This window comes from Equus caballus, chromosome 8 (genome assembly GCF_041296265.1).
Source record: "Equus caballus isolate H_3958 breed thoroughbred chromosome 8, TB-T2T, whole genome shotgun sequence".
NCBI lineage: Eukaryota > Metazoa > Chordata > Mammalia > Perissodactyla > Equidae > Equus > Equus caballus.
The window spans coordinates 25,151,489-25,169,254 of record NC_091691.1 but is presented as its reverse complement, the minus strand read 5'-3'; the positions used below and the strand labels follow the sequence as shown (position 1 = coordinate 25,169,254).

The 17,766-nt window shown below is 44.8% G+C and overlaps 2 protein-coding genes across 2 annotated transcripts; both read left to right on the top strand.

Annotated features, from left to right (window-relative positions):
* The first annotated feature begins 200 nt into the window (after positions 1 to 200).
* HCAR1 (hydroxycarboxylic acid receptor 1) lies at positions 201 to 4,199 on the top strand. Its single transcript, XM_014727600.3, has one exon. The coding sequence runs from the start codon at positions 1,214 to 1,216 to the stop codon at positions 2,210 to 2,212; it is 999 nt and encodes a 332-aa protein (XP_014583086.1). The 5' UTR covers positions 201 to 1,213; the 3' UTR covers positions 2,213 to 4,199.
* Positions 4,200 to 10,591: 6,392 nt separating this feature from the next.
* HCAR2 (hydroxycarboxylic acid receptor 2) lies at positions 10,592 to 12,875 on the top strand. Its single transcript, XM_005614972.4, has one exon. The coding sequence runs from the start codon at positions 10,903 to 10,905 to the stop codon at positions 11,890 to 11,892; it is 990 nt and encodes a 329-aa protein (XP_005615029.2). The 5' UTR covers positions 10,592 to 10,902; the 3' UTR covers positions 11,893 to 12,875.
* Positions 12,876 to 17,766: the final 4,891 nt, after the last annotated feature.

Below are 17,766 nucleotides of genomic sequence, written 5' to 3'. Positions count from 1 at the left end.
CCCTCCCCTTTCCTCAGCTGGGAGCTGAAAGGCGCAGGGCAGATAGGTCATCTCTGAAGCCAAAGGAGAGGAAATTTTAGCAAAGAGTCCGTCTTTGGTGCAGTCTATTTTTATCTATGATTATTTTAGAGACAGACTCCTTGACCAACCTCCCCGACCTTCATTTGCCCCCATCAATGAGCTCAGCATTAATTGATTGTACTGAATTAATTTTAATTAAAATTAAAAACATAGATCATCATGTTTGGCTTTTTTGAACAGCCAGTGCGAAACTCAGAGCCAAGTCCTCTTTTGCAAACAGCCGAGGGAGGAACTGGGTCCCAAAGAGCCTGTCTTGTGGAGACAGATCCATGAGAAGTGGCTTCAGATCCATTTCATGGTCTTGCTGGTTGTGCAACTGGTCACTTACTTGGGTCCATGGAAGGATGCAAAGGGTCAGAGCTGCGAATGGAGGCAGGAAAGGCAACGTGCTTCAAGGAATTTTTCTAACAACCAACAAGTGCCGTTTTCAGAGCTTTTTTCCTCCGCAGACCCTTCTGATTTTTGAGTGCTGTATTTCTGGATGTGGGTAGAGGAAATGGTTCTGAGGACTGGAGAACAGAGCCTCCCCACTGGCACGGCCTGGGAGTGCCCCCTGGGACAAGGAGAGGACAGGGCGGTCAGGCAAAGGTTAGGGAGGAAAGCAGAAGCAGAGGCCCAGAACGGCCCCAGGAAGTGTTTGTATTTCTCCTCTGGGAGGGAAGACAAACAAGCTTTTCTCCTGCCTTCTGGGCAGCTCTGCGCGCTCTCCAGCACAGAGTGAGTCTGAGGAGAAGGCGTGAGGCTGCAAACAAGAACCATTCTGGGGCTGGACCCCACAACTCCCCTCCAGTATGAATCGCATCGGAGCTGCCAGATGCTTCCCAGAAATGATCACTTGGGCGTAATTTCATGAGTTTCAAAGCCTGGAGGTGCTCCAGGCTTCGGCTCCCAGGGACACAGGCAGCTTGTGACCCAGGCTCCAGAGAAAGGACTTCCCTGAATCACTCGTTTCCCAGCTGAAGTTGCTGTTCTCCGTGGAGCGCCTGCATCCACCCACACGTGCAGCACCTGCATCCTGGAGTGAAGAAGTTGGTAGAACAGCAGCTGTGTGAGCAGTAGCATTCAGATAAGCATCTGTGTCTTTGCGGGGACTCTACAGCCTGGCACACAGAGCACTTGTCCTGTGTCCACTATGGACAACGAGTCGTGCTGCCTCATCGAGGGGGACCCCATCCCTCAGGTGATGCCACCACTGCTGATCCTGGCCTTTGTTCTTGGCGCCCTGGGCAATGGCATTGCCCTGTATGGTTTCTGCTTTCACATGAAGACCTGGAAGCCGAGCACTATTTACCTTTTCAACTTGGCAGTGGCCGACTTCCTTCTCATGGTCTGCCTGCCCTTTCGGACAGACTATTACCTCAGGCATAGACAGTGGGCCTTTGAGGATATTCCCTGTCGGGTGGTGCTCTTCATGATGGCCACGAACAGGGCTGGGAGCATCGTCTTCCTCACGGTGGTGGCTGTGGACAGGTATTTCAAAGTGGTCCACCCCCACCATATGATGAACACCATCTCCAACCGGACTGCGGCTGGCATCGTCTGTGCCCTTTGGACCATGATCATCCTGGGGACTCTGTATCTTTTGATGGAGAAACATCTGTGTGTGCAAGGGGAGACTGTATCTTGTGAGAGCTTCATCATGGAGTCAGCCAATGGCTGGCACGACGTCATGTTTCAGCTGGAATTCTTCCTGCCCCTCGGCATCATCTTGTTTTGCTCCTTCAAGATTATTTGGAGCCTGAAGCAGAGACAGCACCTAGCCAGGCAGACGCGGATGAAGAAGGCCACCCGGTTCATCATGGTGGTGGCAGCGGTATTTGTCACGTGCTACCTGCCCAGCGTGTCAGCCAGACTGTACTTCCTCTGGACGGTGCCCTTGAGCGCCTGCGATCCGTCTGTCCACATAGCCCTCCACGTTACCCTGAGCTTCACCTACATGAACAGCATGCTGGACCCCCTGGTGTATTATTTTTCAAGTCCTTTGTTCCCCAAATTCTACGCCAAGCTCAAAATCGGCAGTCTGAGACCCAAGCGTCCAGGACGCTCCAAGACACGGCGGCCGGAAGAGATGCCAGTTTCGAGCCTCTGTCACAGGAGTTGCACCAGTGTAACAAATAGCTTCCAAAGCTAGCCTGATGTCCAGTGGGATCTCCAAACGTGCTGAATGGCACTAAAAAAGGCAGACACACTAAAGCGAGGAGGACAGATTGGCGACTTGGAAAGAATTTGTGCTAAGGGGGAGGGGCTTTGAAAATGCCACCCTTTCTTAGCTGTATCCTCCTCACTGTTGGATGTGAAACTCAGGTTACTGTGCCTTTTTGAAAGGTTCCAATTGAGAAGTGAGTAGGTTGCATTTATATAATCTGATTACAATGACGGGGATGATATATGCACGGAGTGGGGCATGTATGTGTTGGGGCGGGGGGTTAGGAAGAGCTCGGCTCCTGTGTAATTTTGAACAGCTGAGTAAATACATACCAATGTTTAAACCAGTTATGTTCTCTCTCTGGGGAAGTTAGTGAAGTTAATAACTTATCAGTATTTCCTGTCTTCCGACCTTCAATCGTTACTTGTCTCGGGAAATAGAAACTGGAGTAAGTCAATAATTTTATTTCAAGCTGAGTGAGGCTCTTTAGATTGGGAGGTCCTGATCCCGATGATTTTCGTCTTCATGGGGCCCCCTTACATTGTTGACTTCTCAGTTGCCGGAGAAGAATGACTGCAAAACAGTTCGATCTGACCTTCTTCAGACTCCGAATTTTTCTGCAAGTCTTTACATTTCAAAGAAGGTGCTGAGGGCTATGTTTACCTGCCCTGATTTTTCCAGTGGGAGCCGACTGCTTGAAAAAATCCCGTTAGCCTTAGGGAAGTGCTGAGTCTGGCATTATAGCTTTTGACTGCTTGTTACGTGACTATGAGTTGAAGTTATTCATTCATTCATTCTCCATGTCTTTACTGAATTCATGTTCTGTGCCAGGCACTGTGCTAGTGTCCCTTTTAGCTGGAGCGTCGTTAGTCAACCCTTGTGTGACAGCAAAGTCTTTTGGGGGCGGGGTGCAGGCAGGGAGGTTAATGACCTCCGCCTTTTCAATGAATATAGTTTCTAGACCTGTTCTCTGCAAACATCAGTATTTCCCTCTTATTGCAGGATTCTGTACAAACATGAAAGGGCAAGAAGGCTAAGTGTCCTTATGCACATAAGTTCCCAAACATATACCTGGAGCCCTCAGAACTAGATGATTCTATGAAATGATAGGCAGCCCTGCCCTAGATTAGGAAGAAAGATTTCAAACCAATCTTAGCTCTATTCTCAAGCCACGAAGTGGTGAAAGTTGTTCTCAGCTCCTTTATTTACACTTTGTCAAATTTCCAGTGTACTCTCTGCACTTAAGGACCTTACCAACTTTTAGTTCTTTGGCCTCAGAACACCCCTTCAGCTGTCCTTATTTCCTTTTTCAGAGGCACTTTGCATTGCCTAGTGATGAAAAGTAGGGGCTGTAGAAAGTCTGATGAACCTAAGTTTGAATCCTAGCCTAACCTCTTACTAGAAGTGTGATCTGGGGAGAAGGTTTTATTTAACCACTTTTAGCTTCAATTTCCTCACCTGTCCAACCGGGGTAACAATAATGTTGACTTCAAGAGATCGTTGGGTGGATTCAATGAAGGTAGGATCCTGAAGCATAGAGACCTTGTTCACTGTGGTACCCCCAGGGCCTAGAAGAAGGCCTGTACACAGCAGGTGCTCAATAAATATTTGACTGCATGAATAAGTGCATGTAAAGAATTAAGCGCAGTGTCTGGCAGTAAGTACTCGATATTATGACTTATTGTATTAACACATCTTACACATAAAGAAACTGAGGCATGGAAGCAACTTCCCCTGGGGTTCAGAGCCGCTAAGTAGCTGCTGCATTGTCACCACCTAAAGCCGCCTGCTCCCCAGCTGCTTGGGAAGGAGCAAAAGTAAGCATTCCGATCAGCGTCAAGGAACATATGTCCTCCTCGTAGAAATCTGTGAAAACCCGCACTTCTGCTTTGAATTCTATTCTTAGCTTGAATTCTTTCCTGGGCTGCTCCTTTCTTGCTTCATCTTAATAAAAATGAGTTCCTGAAGAAAATCCGTGTCCTGTGTATGACCCTGTGTTAAAAGACTTCTTAAAACTTTACCCTCCAAAGAAAACAGGCAGACGTTCTCACTAAAAACCAGCAAGAACAAACAAAAAGAAAGAAAAATCAAACAAAAACCCAAAGACAGTCTTGACTCTCATTTTGCTTCCCGTTTTAAATTCATACAATGTGACAAAAAGAAATCATCTTAAGAAGTGTTCTTCAGAAACTGTAAGGAAGAGGAGTACAGCTTTTTCGGCAAGACGCTGTTTAAACTACCTGAAGTGGAAAAATGTAATCGATTTAGAAAATGTTTTCTCCTCTTGCTCAGGGTCTTTCAGGAAAAGTCACACAAAAGCTAGCAGGGATATTAGGCCACGTAGTCTATACGAATCGTATGGAAGAAATAAGAGGTACTTTCTATTGGTGCTGACAGTGCAAAAATTTAAGGTCAGGTCTATTCTCAGGATGGGTTTCCTTACCCTTTATTGAAACTGAAATGGTTAAGACGGTATCTGGAGTCACCAGAGTGCAGGGGCTGGTTAGACAGGATTATAAGTCTGGACACAAGGGGCTGAGCCAATTGTTTAAGATTCTACAGCAAGGTGGGGAGCTGGCCACACTGCAATGCATGATCTCACCTTGCTTGCCCTCTGGGCCTTCTAATCCAGACGTTTCCAATATGACTCAAGACCCCATCATCACAGCGAGTGCATGAATGGCTTCAGGACCAGCTACATAATTTGCAGGGCCAGGTGCAAAACGAAACTGCAAGATCCCTTGTTCAAAATGTATTAAGAAGGGCCAGCCCGGTGGCCCAGCGGTTAAGTGCGCACATTCTGCTTCAGCAGCCCAGGGTTTGCCGGTTCGGATCCTGGGTGCGGACATGGCACCACTTGGCATGCCATGCTGTGGTAGGCATCCCACATATAAAGTAGAGGGAGATGGGCACGGAGGTTAGCTCAGGGCCAGTCTTCCTCAGCAAAAAAAGAGGAGGATTGGCAGCAGATGTTAGCTCAGGGCTAATCTTCCAAAAAAAAAGTATTAAGCATGTCAAGATGGGAACAAAAGAGCATTAAAACTAAACACAAGAATTTCAGAGTTCATCCATGAAGCTGGGGCACTAAATTATATATATATGTACAGGTTGAGATAGAGTAGAATAAACAGATGGGCTCACATATGGGCATAATCTATATTCAGCCTACAATGATGATATAGGGGGAGTGGGTAGGGGTCAGTATTTTATTCCTTGTAAAGATTCATTCATTCATTCATCCTCCCTTTCAGGGAATATTTATTAGGCACCAGCTCTGTACCAGGCACAGTAGAAACACAATGAAAAACATAGCCCCGATCCCATGGGGTCTATTGTAGAAACCAAGGAAAAAGGAAAATTGCCATTCAGGCTAACTGCAGCAAAAATGGTAAACACAGGGCTCTGCAGGAGAATCCAGGTGTCCCTAATCCTGGCTTAGGGGTGGGGGAAGGCTTCTCAGAGGAAGTGACTCATAAACTTGGCCCTGAGGGATGGATAGAAGGCAACCAGGTGAGTCAGTGCGGAAAGGTCCTCCAATTAGAGAGGAGAGAGGTGAACGAGAGAAGATGGTTTGGGAACCACAGGACAATCAATGGGACACGAATGGAAAGTCCGGGCTGGGGCCAGGACGCCTGGTAAGAGGTGAAGCCGTGAGATCCTTCAGGGAGAGAAGGGCCTGTTCACAACTCGTCACAACACACAATTTGTGAATAGTCTTTCAGATTCTTTATTTCTAAAAAAGAATTACGTTTCTTTAATTATGTTTTTGTTCAAAATTTAAAGAACAAACAAATATATAAAGTAAGAAGTGAAAGTCTTCTTTTCATTCCTCCTAATCTCATTTCCTAGAGGTGATGACTTAGCATTCAGGGCATCTACACACTTGTACACAAATAATGAGTATTTTGTTTTGCTAAAGTAGGATTATTATATATAAAATACAGTTTTGCAAAGCATTTTTGTCATGACTAGCTTCCCACATCGGAACAGAGATCAAGCTCATTGTTTTTAACTACATTTCATCGTATAAATGAACGATGTATAGTTTATTTAACTAATGGCCTTTTAATGGATATTTAAGTTGTTTCCAATTTTCCTCTATTGCCACCATTCCATGGTGAATATTCTGAATGCGCTATCTTTGGACTCATGTGCCAGGATTTTTGGAAGATAAATTCTTAGATGTGGAATGGTTGGGTCAAAGGACAGGCATACGGGGTGAGGCAGTGTGCACAGTGGCTGACAGCATGGGCCCTGGAGCCAGACTGTCTGGGTTCAAATCCTTCTCCTGTACTTATTAGCTGTGTGATCTCAGGTAAGTTACTTCTCTCTCAATGCTTTATTTTCCTTGTCTGTAGAATGGGGACAAGAATAGTACCTGCCCCATAGGGTGCTGGTGAGTACTAAGTGAGTTTAGATGTATGAAACACCTAGAATAATGCCCAACAGAGAGTAAGTACTCTATCTATTAGTTCATCGTATTTTCTCTTATTAGCTCTTAGTATATTAGCTCTGGCAAAAAGGCTGAGCCAACATTTTGCCACCAACAGTGTGTGAAAAAGCCTTCTTCCACAAACAGGCTCTTGTTTGTTTTGTTTGTTTAATAAGCATTTTTTTATTACTTTTGTAAAAGAAAATCCCACTTCACTCCTTTAAAGTTATGAAGTGCAATTTATTGATTTTTTCTCTTGTCGATGTGCCTTAGGTGTTGTACCTAGGAAGGCTTTGCTTAAGACAAGTTCATGAAGACTTATTCTTAGGTTTTATTCTAAGAGTTTTATGTCTTGCGTTTAGGTCTGTGATCCATTTTGAGTTAATTTTTGTGTGCACTGTGAGGAAGCAGTCCAACTCCATTCTTTTGCATGTGGCTGTTCCAGGACCACACTGTCTTGATTACTGTAGCTTTGCAGTGAGTTTTTAAATCAGGAAGTGTGAGTTCTCCAACTTTGTTCTTCTTTTTCAAGATTATTTGGTTATTCTGCTTTGCCCTTAGGTTTTTTACATTAAATTCAACACTATATTTCAACACTCTGCAATATCCTTCTCGTTTCTTTTTATATGCCCTGCTGGTCAGTATCATCCATTTCCTTTCTACCTCCTTACTTCCCGATTTCTCCTACTTCATCTTCTTCTGTAGTAGTCCAGAGGTCCTCATTTCCCAAGTGTCTAGCCAACTCAATGTCATTTATGATTTGCAGAGGGAAGTCTCCCAAAATGCCCCCAATGAACTATGCTTCCTGTACTCCCACCCATATGCGGCCCCTCCCAGTAGAACATGGCCTGGCTATATGACTTGCCTTAACCAAAGGAATGCAGTGGAGGTGACGTTCTAGGATTTCGGAGCCTAGCCATTAAGAAGGCCTGCTGTGTGCTTTTGGAAGCCTTGAGTAGCCTCGTAAGAAGTCCAACCTACCCTGTGGAAAGGACGTGTGAAGAGACCGTGTGTGGATGCCACACAGAGATGCCACATAGGCAGACGCGAGACTATATGAAGAGGGAGGGAAGCTCAGGTGTCCCAGAGTCCTGCTTGAGCCTAGCAGCCACCCAAGAGACCCCAAACGAGAACGGACCAGCGGAGCCCGGTCAACCCATAGAGGTAATGCAACGGTGGTTGTTTTAAGCCACTGAATTTTGTGGTGGTTTGTTACACAGCAATAGATAACTAAAACAGAAATCCCAGCGAAGTTCAAAGGCAAATAATAGTGAATTACTTCACCTCTCTAAGCCTTGGTTTTCTGACTGTACGACGAGGATGAGGATAATAACAGCACATCACTCGCAGGGTTTTTGTGAGTGAGGATCAAATGAGATCACATATGCAAATCCCTTAGCACAATGCCTGGCACAAAGCAAGCCAGTTGAGAGATGATAGCTATCTATTTTTAATTCTGAAAAATGGTTCAATCCAGGTCAGTGGCACACATTCAAGATGTAATAAGATAACTAGGCATGGAGATCCGAGTTAATTGTGAAAGTCATAGATCTGAAGTGGAGTTTCCCCCAAACTCTGTGGACTCACTGCCTTAGCTGTTGAAATGATTCATTATAACAAGTTTCTGTACAACTCATCCACTAGTAAGGAAAAAAATAAGTACATAAAGAAGGATACAAGCAAGACAAGACATGCCCGTGTTGCAATGGGAAGACCGGAAATTCCATAGCAGGTGCCAGAATCCAGGCAGACGGGAAGTTTCATTCTGTCTGAGTAGTTGTGAACTTGGGTTTACAATCAGAGCATGTGAAAGCTGGAAGGAAGCTTGAAGATGGTCCAATCCTTCAATTCACACACGAGGCAGCTGAGGTTAAGAGGTTTGACCGCTAGTTAACAGAGCCAGAACAAGCATCCAAAGTCCAGCTTTTCTTTTTACAAATTTAACAATATTTGTTGCTATTCTTTTCTAATTTTATCCATGACTATTGTTTCAAAATAAAACCCAAATATTGTAAAATTGTAAAACTTAGAAAGGAGATTCCCTTGCAAATTTCAGCTCCCGGGAATAACTATTGTTATTAGTTTTTCTGACTCTTGGTTTGTTCTTCTTCTAGTTCCTTGAGATGTAAATTTGGGTTATTTATTTGAGATCTTTCTAATTTCTTAATATATGCATTTATTGCTGCTAACTTCGGGCTTCTGACTCTTAGTTAATAAAGGCCCTTAGGATTGCTTTATGAACCTCATTGACAAGTTCACATTCATCCAAGAAGGAAGCAGCATATTCACGGGCAGCAAGGACGGGAAACAAATACCAGTCATTTCAATAGAACCTAATACCCCACATAATGTCACCCCAATCCAAAGTAGCCTTCCAGAAGGAGCATTAACATAAGAGGCAGTGTGTGTAATGGTTAGGGACACAGGCTTTGAAGCCAATGCTGGATTCAAATTCAAGCTCTGCTCTTATTAGCTGGATAGACTTGAATATATTACCAATCTCTCGGAGCTTCACTTTCTTCATTTTGAAGTCAGAATCAGTGATGTTCCCTATCTCACAGACTGCAGTCAGCATAAAACAAGATAATGTATTTAAAGCATTGTGCACGGGGTTCGGCATGTTGGAAGTTCTCTGTAACATGGGTGCCAACTTCCTCTTCATCATCATCTTCATCAAGTTCCCCTGGTTCCTATGAGTCTAAGATTAGATTATCGTGACTGCAGCTTACTGTGAAGAGTCTACAAACCCCTACTGTTGAACCTTGGTATGCAACTAAGGAAACAAATCTATTTCTTTCTTTCTTTCTTTCTTTTTTTTTTTGAGGAAGATTAGCCCTGAGCTAACTGCTGCCAACCCTCCTCTTTTCACTGAGGGAGACTGACCCTGAGCTAACATCTGTGCCCATCTTCCTCTACTTTATATGTGGGATGCCTACCACAGCATGGCTTTTGCCAAGCGGTGCCAGGTCCCCACCCGGGATCCAAACCGGTGAACCCTGGGCCGCTGAAGCGGAGCGCATGCACTTAACCACTGCACCAGCAGGCCAGCCCCACAAATCTCCTATTTCTAACTCAAAGTAGATCCAACACAATTTACAACATCTTGCATAGCAGGAATTCCTAACCAAGATATTAAAGGGTAGAAATGTTCTGTAGGGTTACACCCAATTATACTGAAAAGCAAGGAAATGATGTGTGAAATGGTGACCTGCTTGAGAGGCAGAGTTCAAAGTCCTCTTAGGTCTTGTTGCTCTAAGTTTAATTTTTGAAAAATAGGGGCTTTTAAAATATCACGCACTTAGAGGAGGAGGCTGTGCAAGAGTGAGGACAGGGTGGATGGGAACTCTCTGTTCTTTCTGCTCAATTTTGCTGGGAACCTAAAACTGCTCTAAAAAATAAAGCTTATTAATTAAAAACAAAATCACATACTTAAAAATAAATCACTTACATGAGCACAGAAGCATATCAAAATCTAACACAAACCAAAAAACCAACTTATTCTAACATACCACTGGCAATCCAAATTAGGTTCAAGTTTTCAAACATCTTAGGAAATTTTATGCTGCTCTCAAGTAGCTTTTTTTTTTTTTTTCTAACTAGAGATTGAGTGCAGAGTTCTGGTGTGGAAAAGCAATCTATGTTTGTGTAGAGAGGATGGCATGGGAACATCAAATTCAATACATCTGTCCTCATAAAATAGACAATGACTGTCCTCTTGGTCTTTCCAAAAGAAATCATATGCAGGCTACTGTTTCTTAAATTATATGCATGTTAATATTTTATGCTAATTCTTAATGTTTCTGGAAAACCATGCTGTTGAACATTGTAAATTGTTATTGTTCTTGTTTTTGTTGATTACGTAAGCTAACCGCATGGTAGTGAATCAGTTTTCTGGTGCTAAGTACTCGATACACAGGCACACAGCCCTCCAAAGGGAAGACCTCCACATTTCAGTAATTTACAAATGACAGATGGCTTGCCTAAACTTATCCTTTACGTTTAGAAAATTTCGTGGGTTCCCGCCTGGTCAGGGGATTTTATTACTTGTTTATGCAAACAGCAAGTTGCATAAGAGCCTTACTGTCTTTTTAAAAGTGATTTCGTAGTTTCCTGGTAAGCGTTTAGTCATCTATTTCAACACCCTGACATGACATAAAGGCAGGCGCTGAACCACATAGACGGGCACCACTTCCCTTGAGGATTCACTAGGTGAGGAGCTCCCTAGGACCAGCTCGATCCACTCATGAACCCATACCACCAGCGGGATCATTTTCTGGAAATAGACAAGAAAAACTGCTGTGTGTTCCGGGATGACTTCATTGCCAATGTGCTGCCACCGGTTTTGGGGCTGGAGTTTGTGTTCGGCCTCCTGGGCAATGGCCTTGCCCTTTGGATTTTCTGTTTCCACCTCAAATCCTGGAAATCCAGCCGGATTTTCCTGTTCAACTTAGCCGTGGCTGACTTTCTCTTGATCATCTGCCTACCGTTCCTGACGGACAACTATGTGAGGAAGTGGGACTGGAGGTTTGGGGACATCCCTTGCCGGATCATGCTCTTCATGCTGGCCATGAACCGCCAGGGCAGCATCATCTTCCTCACGGTGGTGGCGGTAGACAGGTATTTCCGGGTGGTCCATCCCCACCATGCTCTGAACAAGATCTCCAATCGAACAGCAGGCATCATCTCCTGCCTCTTGTGGGGTGTCACCATTGGACTGACAGTTCATCTCCTGGGCCAGAAGAGGTTGATCAGGAATGGCAATGCGAAGTTGTGCAGCAGCTTTAGCATCTGCCATACCTTCAGGTGGCACGATGCGATGTTCCTCCTGGAGTTCTTCTTGCCCCTGGGCATCATCCTGTTCTGCTCAGCCAGAATCATCTGGAGCCTGCGGCAGCGACAAATGGATAAGCACGCCAAGATCAAGAGGGCCATTAACTTCATCATGGTGGTGACAATTGTCTTTGTTGTCTGCTTCCTGCCCAGTGTCGCTGTGCGCATACGTATTTTCTGGCTCCTGCGCACTATGGGTACAAAGAACTGTGACATCTATCGCTCGATTGACCTTGCGTTTTTCATCACCCTCAGCTTCACCTACATGAACAGCATGCTGGACCCTTTGGTGTACTACTTCTCCAGCCCATCTTTTCCCAACTTCATCTCCACCTTGATCAACCGCTGCCTCCGGAAGAAGATGCCGGATGAGCCAGTTAATAACCAGAGCACAAGCGTCTAGCTCACGGGGGAACTGAGTATTGCTAGGAGTGTTCCAGACGCTTTAATCGCTGACCCCAGTGAGCCATGGAGCCCCTCCTATCTGACTCCGGCCTCTCATTAAATAACCAAGCCAAGAAAAGAGGTTGTCACCAAGAACCAAGATCTCTGGAGAAACAGTTTGGCTGGTGCACAGAGTAACGACATCAGACTTGGCTTGAGGTTTCCTAGAACGTCCAGATTCAGAGAATCCGATTTAGAGAAGTGGTGTGGCAGAGTGGGCTGCTTGGTTGCAGAGTGTCACCACAGAAATCTTGGGGGAACGGAGGATAGAGCTTCTAGGCATCTGAAACTTCTGCCTAACCTTGGACACTTGCAGAACTGAAGATGGCAAAACTGTCCACCCTTCTGCCAAGCAGAGTCAGAGCTACAGGAGACGCCCATCAGCACCTGCGATTCACTGGCCTCTTTCCTTCACCTGCCTGAGCCTTGGATGGTTCTCAGCTCCTGGGGTCATATCTAGCCTGTGTGTGGGCTCTAGTTGGGACAAGGAGAGTGAAGTGATTGGAGGGGAGTTCTGGCTTCTGGAAGAAGCCCAGGCATCATTAGACAAGCCAGTAGGTCACCTGGGTTCCGTGGGACCAATTCATCTTTCAGCCAAGCTTTAGCAGAAACAGACTAGACGGAGAGACTCCCGAGCTGTGGTGAATATCTGAGTTTCGAGCGGTGGTAAGAAGGAGATTATCCCTGGGAGGGATGGGGCAAAACAGTATTTCTGAGGGAAACTGTTACAACTAATCCATTCCTCTGCACAGATTTGAAAGTTGAACAATTGAAAAGGCTTCAGGGAAGAGAGCTCCTTCCCACTTGTGTTTGGTTTTATTGTTAAAAGGGAAATGCTGCCCAATGGTTGGGCGGGGGGGAGCTTCCTCCCGGTTCGTTTGCTTGTGTTTCTGTACTTATAAGAAACTTACCACTTCAATAAACTTTTATATGAGACAAGCAGTCTGGGGTTGCATGTGTCTGAGTGATGGTTCACAGAAATGGGCTTACTACTCAAGCAGAGACCTTTATGGGTTGTCAACTACGTCCTGATAGAAAATACTGTATACTGTAAAGTCAAAAAAGGGTGTGGACGCTGAGCTGCATCATGAAAGAGTTAAGTAAAAATTACACACGAATTGGGACAGGGATGGGAAAGGGCTGGGCATAAATAAAACCCATTGCATTCAGAAGGGTAGTACAGACAGGATTGCAAGAGCACTTTGCATTTTATTTGAAGTTTGGTGAATGTTGCTATTAATATATGTGTATTAAAAAAGGAACTGGCTGGTCTTGGATTTTTGCATAAGAGGGGAAGAAAGAACTTCCTATGGAATGGTTTCAATTCTCAGTTCTGGATTGGAAAGGAGATAAACTGGTTTGAGTTTGTGATCGGTCCCAGTTTCTGTCACTCTTTCACTTCCAGCTTCTGACACTCCTTGATTCTTCAGCAAGATGAGGCTTGCTCTGACGCCCTCATGGCCTGGACACAGATAAGAAATGCAAATCCTCAGCCTCCCAGCCATGAAAGAACGGCAGTAAATGAAGAAAGATAGCCATTCTTGAATTTCTTAAGTGTTTGCAGAGTACTTTGCTTGTCTCGTTCACCTCCTAGAGGTAAAAAATTACAAGCAGAGATCCCCTTAAAGAAGAAGAGAGGGCAAAGATGAGCTCCGAGGGGAACAGGGGTTCCCCCAGCCTCGGCCGCATGAGTCAGCAGGGAGCTGCTAGTGAAACTCAAATCTGTTCAGAACCAACTCACATTCATTCATCTGTGTGTCCCACCAGTTTTTAGGTTATTGAACACTAACTATGGACCAGACACTGCTCTGAGTGATTGGTAGAAACAGAGCAAGGAGCAAGGTACCCAAGACCCTCTTCTCAGAGAATTCACCTTCAAGGTGGAGAGGCGGACAGAGAAGAAAACAAATGAACGGAAAGGAACATGTGGTAACAATGAATATTATGTGGACAGCAAAGCAGGGTGACAGGCTGAAAAGGGAGTGGGGTTGGGTGACTGGGAAGGTCCCTATGAGGAAGTGACCTTGTTCTGAGCCATGAATGACAAGACAGAGAAAACAATGCAAAAATCTGGGGGAAAGGCATTCTAGACAGAGGACGTGGTGAGTGCAAGGGCCCTGAGATGTGAATTAGTTTGGTGTGTGTGAGCATATTAGTTTCCCAGGGCTGCCATAACAATCTACCACAGACTTGATAGCTTAAAACAGCAAAATTTGTTCTTTCACACTTCTGGAAGCCAGAAGCCAAGTCAAGGTGTCGACAGGGTTGGTTCCTTCTGGAGGCTCTGAGGAAGAATCCTTGCCCCTGGTTCTGGTGGCTGTCGATCCTTGGCCTTCCTTGGCTTGGAGATGCATCACTCCAGTCTCTGCCTCCATCTCTCTTCACACGCCCTTCTCCTCTCGGTGTCTCTGTGTCTTCTCTGTCTCTCTCTGAGAAGGACCCTTGCCCCTGGATTTAGGAACCACCCTAATCTAGGATGATCTCACCTCAAGATCCCTACCTTAATTAAATCTGCAAAGAGCTAGTTCCAAAGAAAGTCACATTCTGAGATCCTGGGTGGACATGCCTTTTGTGGGCCCCTATTCAACTCACTACAATGGGGAACAGAGAAGAGGCCAGTGTGGCTGGGTACAAGGAGCGTGGGGTCTGCCACATAGTGAGGTAAAGAACCCCTGTTGTGTGAAAATAATGAAAGACTTGAGAAAAAGGTCACATTATGTTAAATGAAAAAGAGTTTCAAAACAGAATATGATATTGATTCTCTTTTAAAATGTTTATGTCTGTGTATACACGCAGGAAGAACATACTAGAAGAACACAAGCCAAAGCCTTAACTTGCATTCTACCTGGCTGATGGGATTACAGATGATTTTTGTTTTCATTTCTGGACTTCTCCTTGTTTTCTAAATTGTCAATGATTAACTATATTACTATCGTAATTATTTACAAGGGTATGTTGTTTAAAAAATTAAATCACATTTAGTTATATGTCTATAAAATAACACCATCATCTTCCTTGATCATCAACAATAGTTATTAATGAAACCAGCAAACAGTTAGCCATTGTTAAGCAGCTAGTAACTAAAGTATTTCTCCTTCTGGCAATTACTGATATAGCTATTAGCTGTCTAACCCACCCACTGCTAACTGTGCTGTTAGGCAATATGCTATCTGACTCCCACTAGGTTCCTGTAGATAACATCTCCCTGAAGCCTGGGTCACCATGGTAATGGGGTTTGAGCTGTTTTTCAGGAATTAGAACCCCTTGTCTGCTTCAGACCGGTTGAGAACACCAACCCATCCACTGGGCCTGTGCAGATGTCTGATAAGTGACCTTTTGACGTTAAGAGGCTAAAAACCCCACCCTCAGATCCTGCTCATGCCGCCATTTTGTGAACATGCGTCCTGTGAAGAAGCATGGAGTCTGACTACGCTTGTGTGCAGACCATCAATTCTCTCACCTCTCCTCACCTCCCATCATCTATCTCCAGGTTTCAGACCACCTTCCCTCTAACCCATAAATATCCCTGAGTCTCCATTTTTGGGGAAGCGGATTTGAAACTCATGCTCTCGCTTCTTCACATGGCTGTCTTGTGATTAAACTCTCTCTGTTGCAATCTCGTCGTCTCAGTGTTTGGCTTTCCTGGCAATAGGCAAAAATGGACCTGGTGCAGTAACAGTAAGAGAGTAGTCTCCCAGATGCTTCTGTTTCCCTGTGCAGGGGGGTGTCAATATTCACTTAAAATAGGAGCAATCAAGGCCATTCTGGGCTAAACCAAAGGGGCGTTCCGCTCAGTCTCAGTCTCAAACTGTGGTGCAGCATGTGTGCGTGTTTAAGAACATGCAGGTATGTCTGTATATCTACATATTGGAAGGGGCAGTTATAATCATTGATGCATCTGTTTTCCATTACTTTATTTTGGAGGGTACCAGTTCTTGGGGTCAGGAGTTCCATGAGTTTACTCTCTGCTTTGTAAAAAGTAAAACTTCCTTTTAGCTGCCTCCAATCAATCTCTTCCAAGCTTCAAGAGATTAACCCCAGGTCTAGAGCCATAAAATTAGGGGTGCAAAATCATGCGTGCTTCTGGTTTTATGAACTCCCTTACCTTTCCACATTTATTAGCCTCTTCGCCCCACGTCACGTTGCCTGGAGGGAGGTGATATAAACTGCACCTTCACATGCCTTGGTTTAATTTTCAAAATACTTCCTGATTATGATCTATCAATCGACTGGCCTTCCTGCTTACAACAAGCAGCTCTCTTCACAGACAGTCCATCAGGCCCAGGCGACCTCTCTTGTCCTCCACTTTGCTTCAGTCATCGGAATTTAGCAGAGGAATTGGTTATCTGTGGAGCCTGGGACCATGGTGGCATTTGGTGGAGTCAGTAAGTACTGGAAAGTGACCATTTGCCAAGCAACAGGGCTATGAGTTCTCATGTTCTCCCATCTTTTGGTTCAAATTAATGACTTCTTCAATTTGGAACTGAAATATTCATGACATTTTTTTGATGGTTGAGGCTGGGCTGTTTGTGTTACTTGCAAACTTCCTGAGAAGGAAATTCCTTTTTTAATTTTCTCTCATTGTAGGGGAAAGATACCTTATTATAATTTTTTAACTCAAGTAACTGAGACACACTTCAAACTAGCTTAAGCAAAAAATTAAAAATAAAAAAAGAGGAAAGACACTGGAAAGAGAGTGGCGTATCTCACAGAAACTAAGAATTAAGCCAGGCGTGGGCAGCATCGGGACATCAGCTCATAGCCCTTCGCCCCAGCTCTTAATCATGAACGTGACTCAACTCCCAATACCTGAGTCTCTCAGGGCAGATTCTCAAGTGAGAGAATCTGATTGGTCCCCAAACACTCTTTATAAAAGGGTCGTGAAGACGACAGTCATGCAGCAGCTGTGTAAAGGGGATTTTGAAACTGCTGTTTTCGTAAACACATACTCTCTGCCAGGTGTTCCTCAGGTAACATTTTAGTTCACCTTCCCTGTTACTCACTTAAGCAGCATGTTTAGGCTTTCGGTGGAGTCGATCTCAATTCTCTCGCTTCCAAAATTTCTGCCATGTGACAAAATGATGGCCCCCAGAAGGGATTTGTGTGTGGCATTACAGTAGGCCTGACCTATAGTCCACAATCCCACGGCCCTGTCAGATGAAAGGCAAGCATTTCTAGAGTCTTAACAAATATCGATATACGTGGTGCCCTGGACACACCCAGAGAGAGATTTTAACCATCTACAGGTATTTTGAACAGTACATGATGTTCCCCCGGCAACTGGAAAGAGAAAACGAACTGACCCACTGATGACATCAGGTTGAAAAACAGGGGAGTTCTCGGGGCGGCCCGGTGGCACAACGGTTAACAAGTTGACAGATTCTGCTTCGGCAGCCCAGGGTTCGCCAGTTCGGATCCTGGGTGTGGACACGGCACTGCTTGGCAAGCCATGCTGTGGAAGGCGTCCCACATATAAAGTACAGGAAGATGGGCACGGATGTTAGCTTAGGGCCAGTCTTTCTCAGCAAAAAGAGAGGATTGGCAGCAGATGTTAGCTCAGGGCTAATCTTCCTCAAAGAAAAAGAAAAACAGTGGACTTATTTTCTGCGTGTTTACAAAATATCCCTCCTTTGTAATACAATGCTTAGTAGGAAAATGGTATTAGTGATCCATTTTTTTATTTTTGTAAAGCAACAGGATGGAAAAATAGACTTACGGGGCGGCCCCGAGATCGAGTGGTTAAGTTCAGGCACTCTGCTTCGGCGGCCCAGGGTTTCACTGGTTTGCTCCTGGGCACGGACGTGGCACCACTCATTAGGCCATGTTGAGGTGG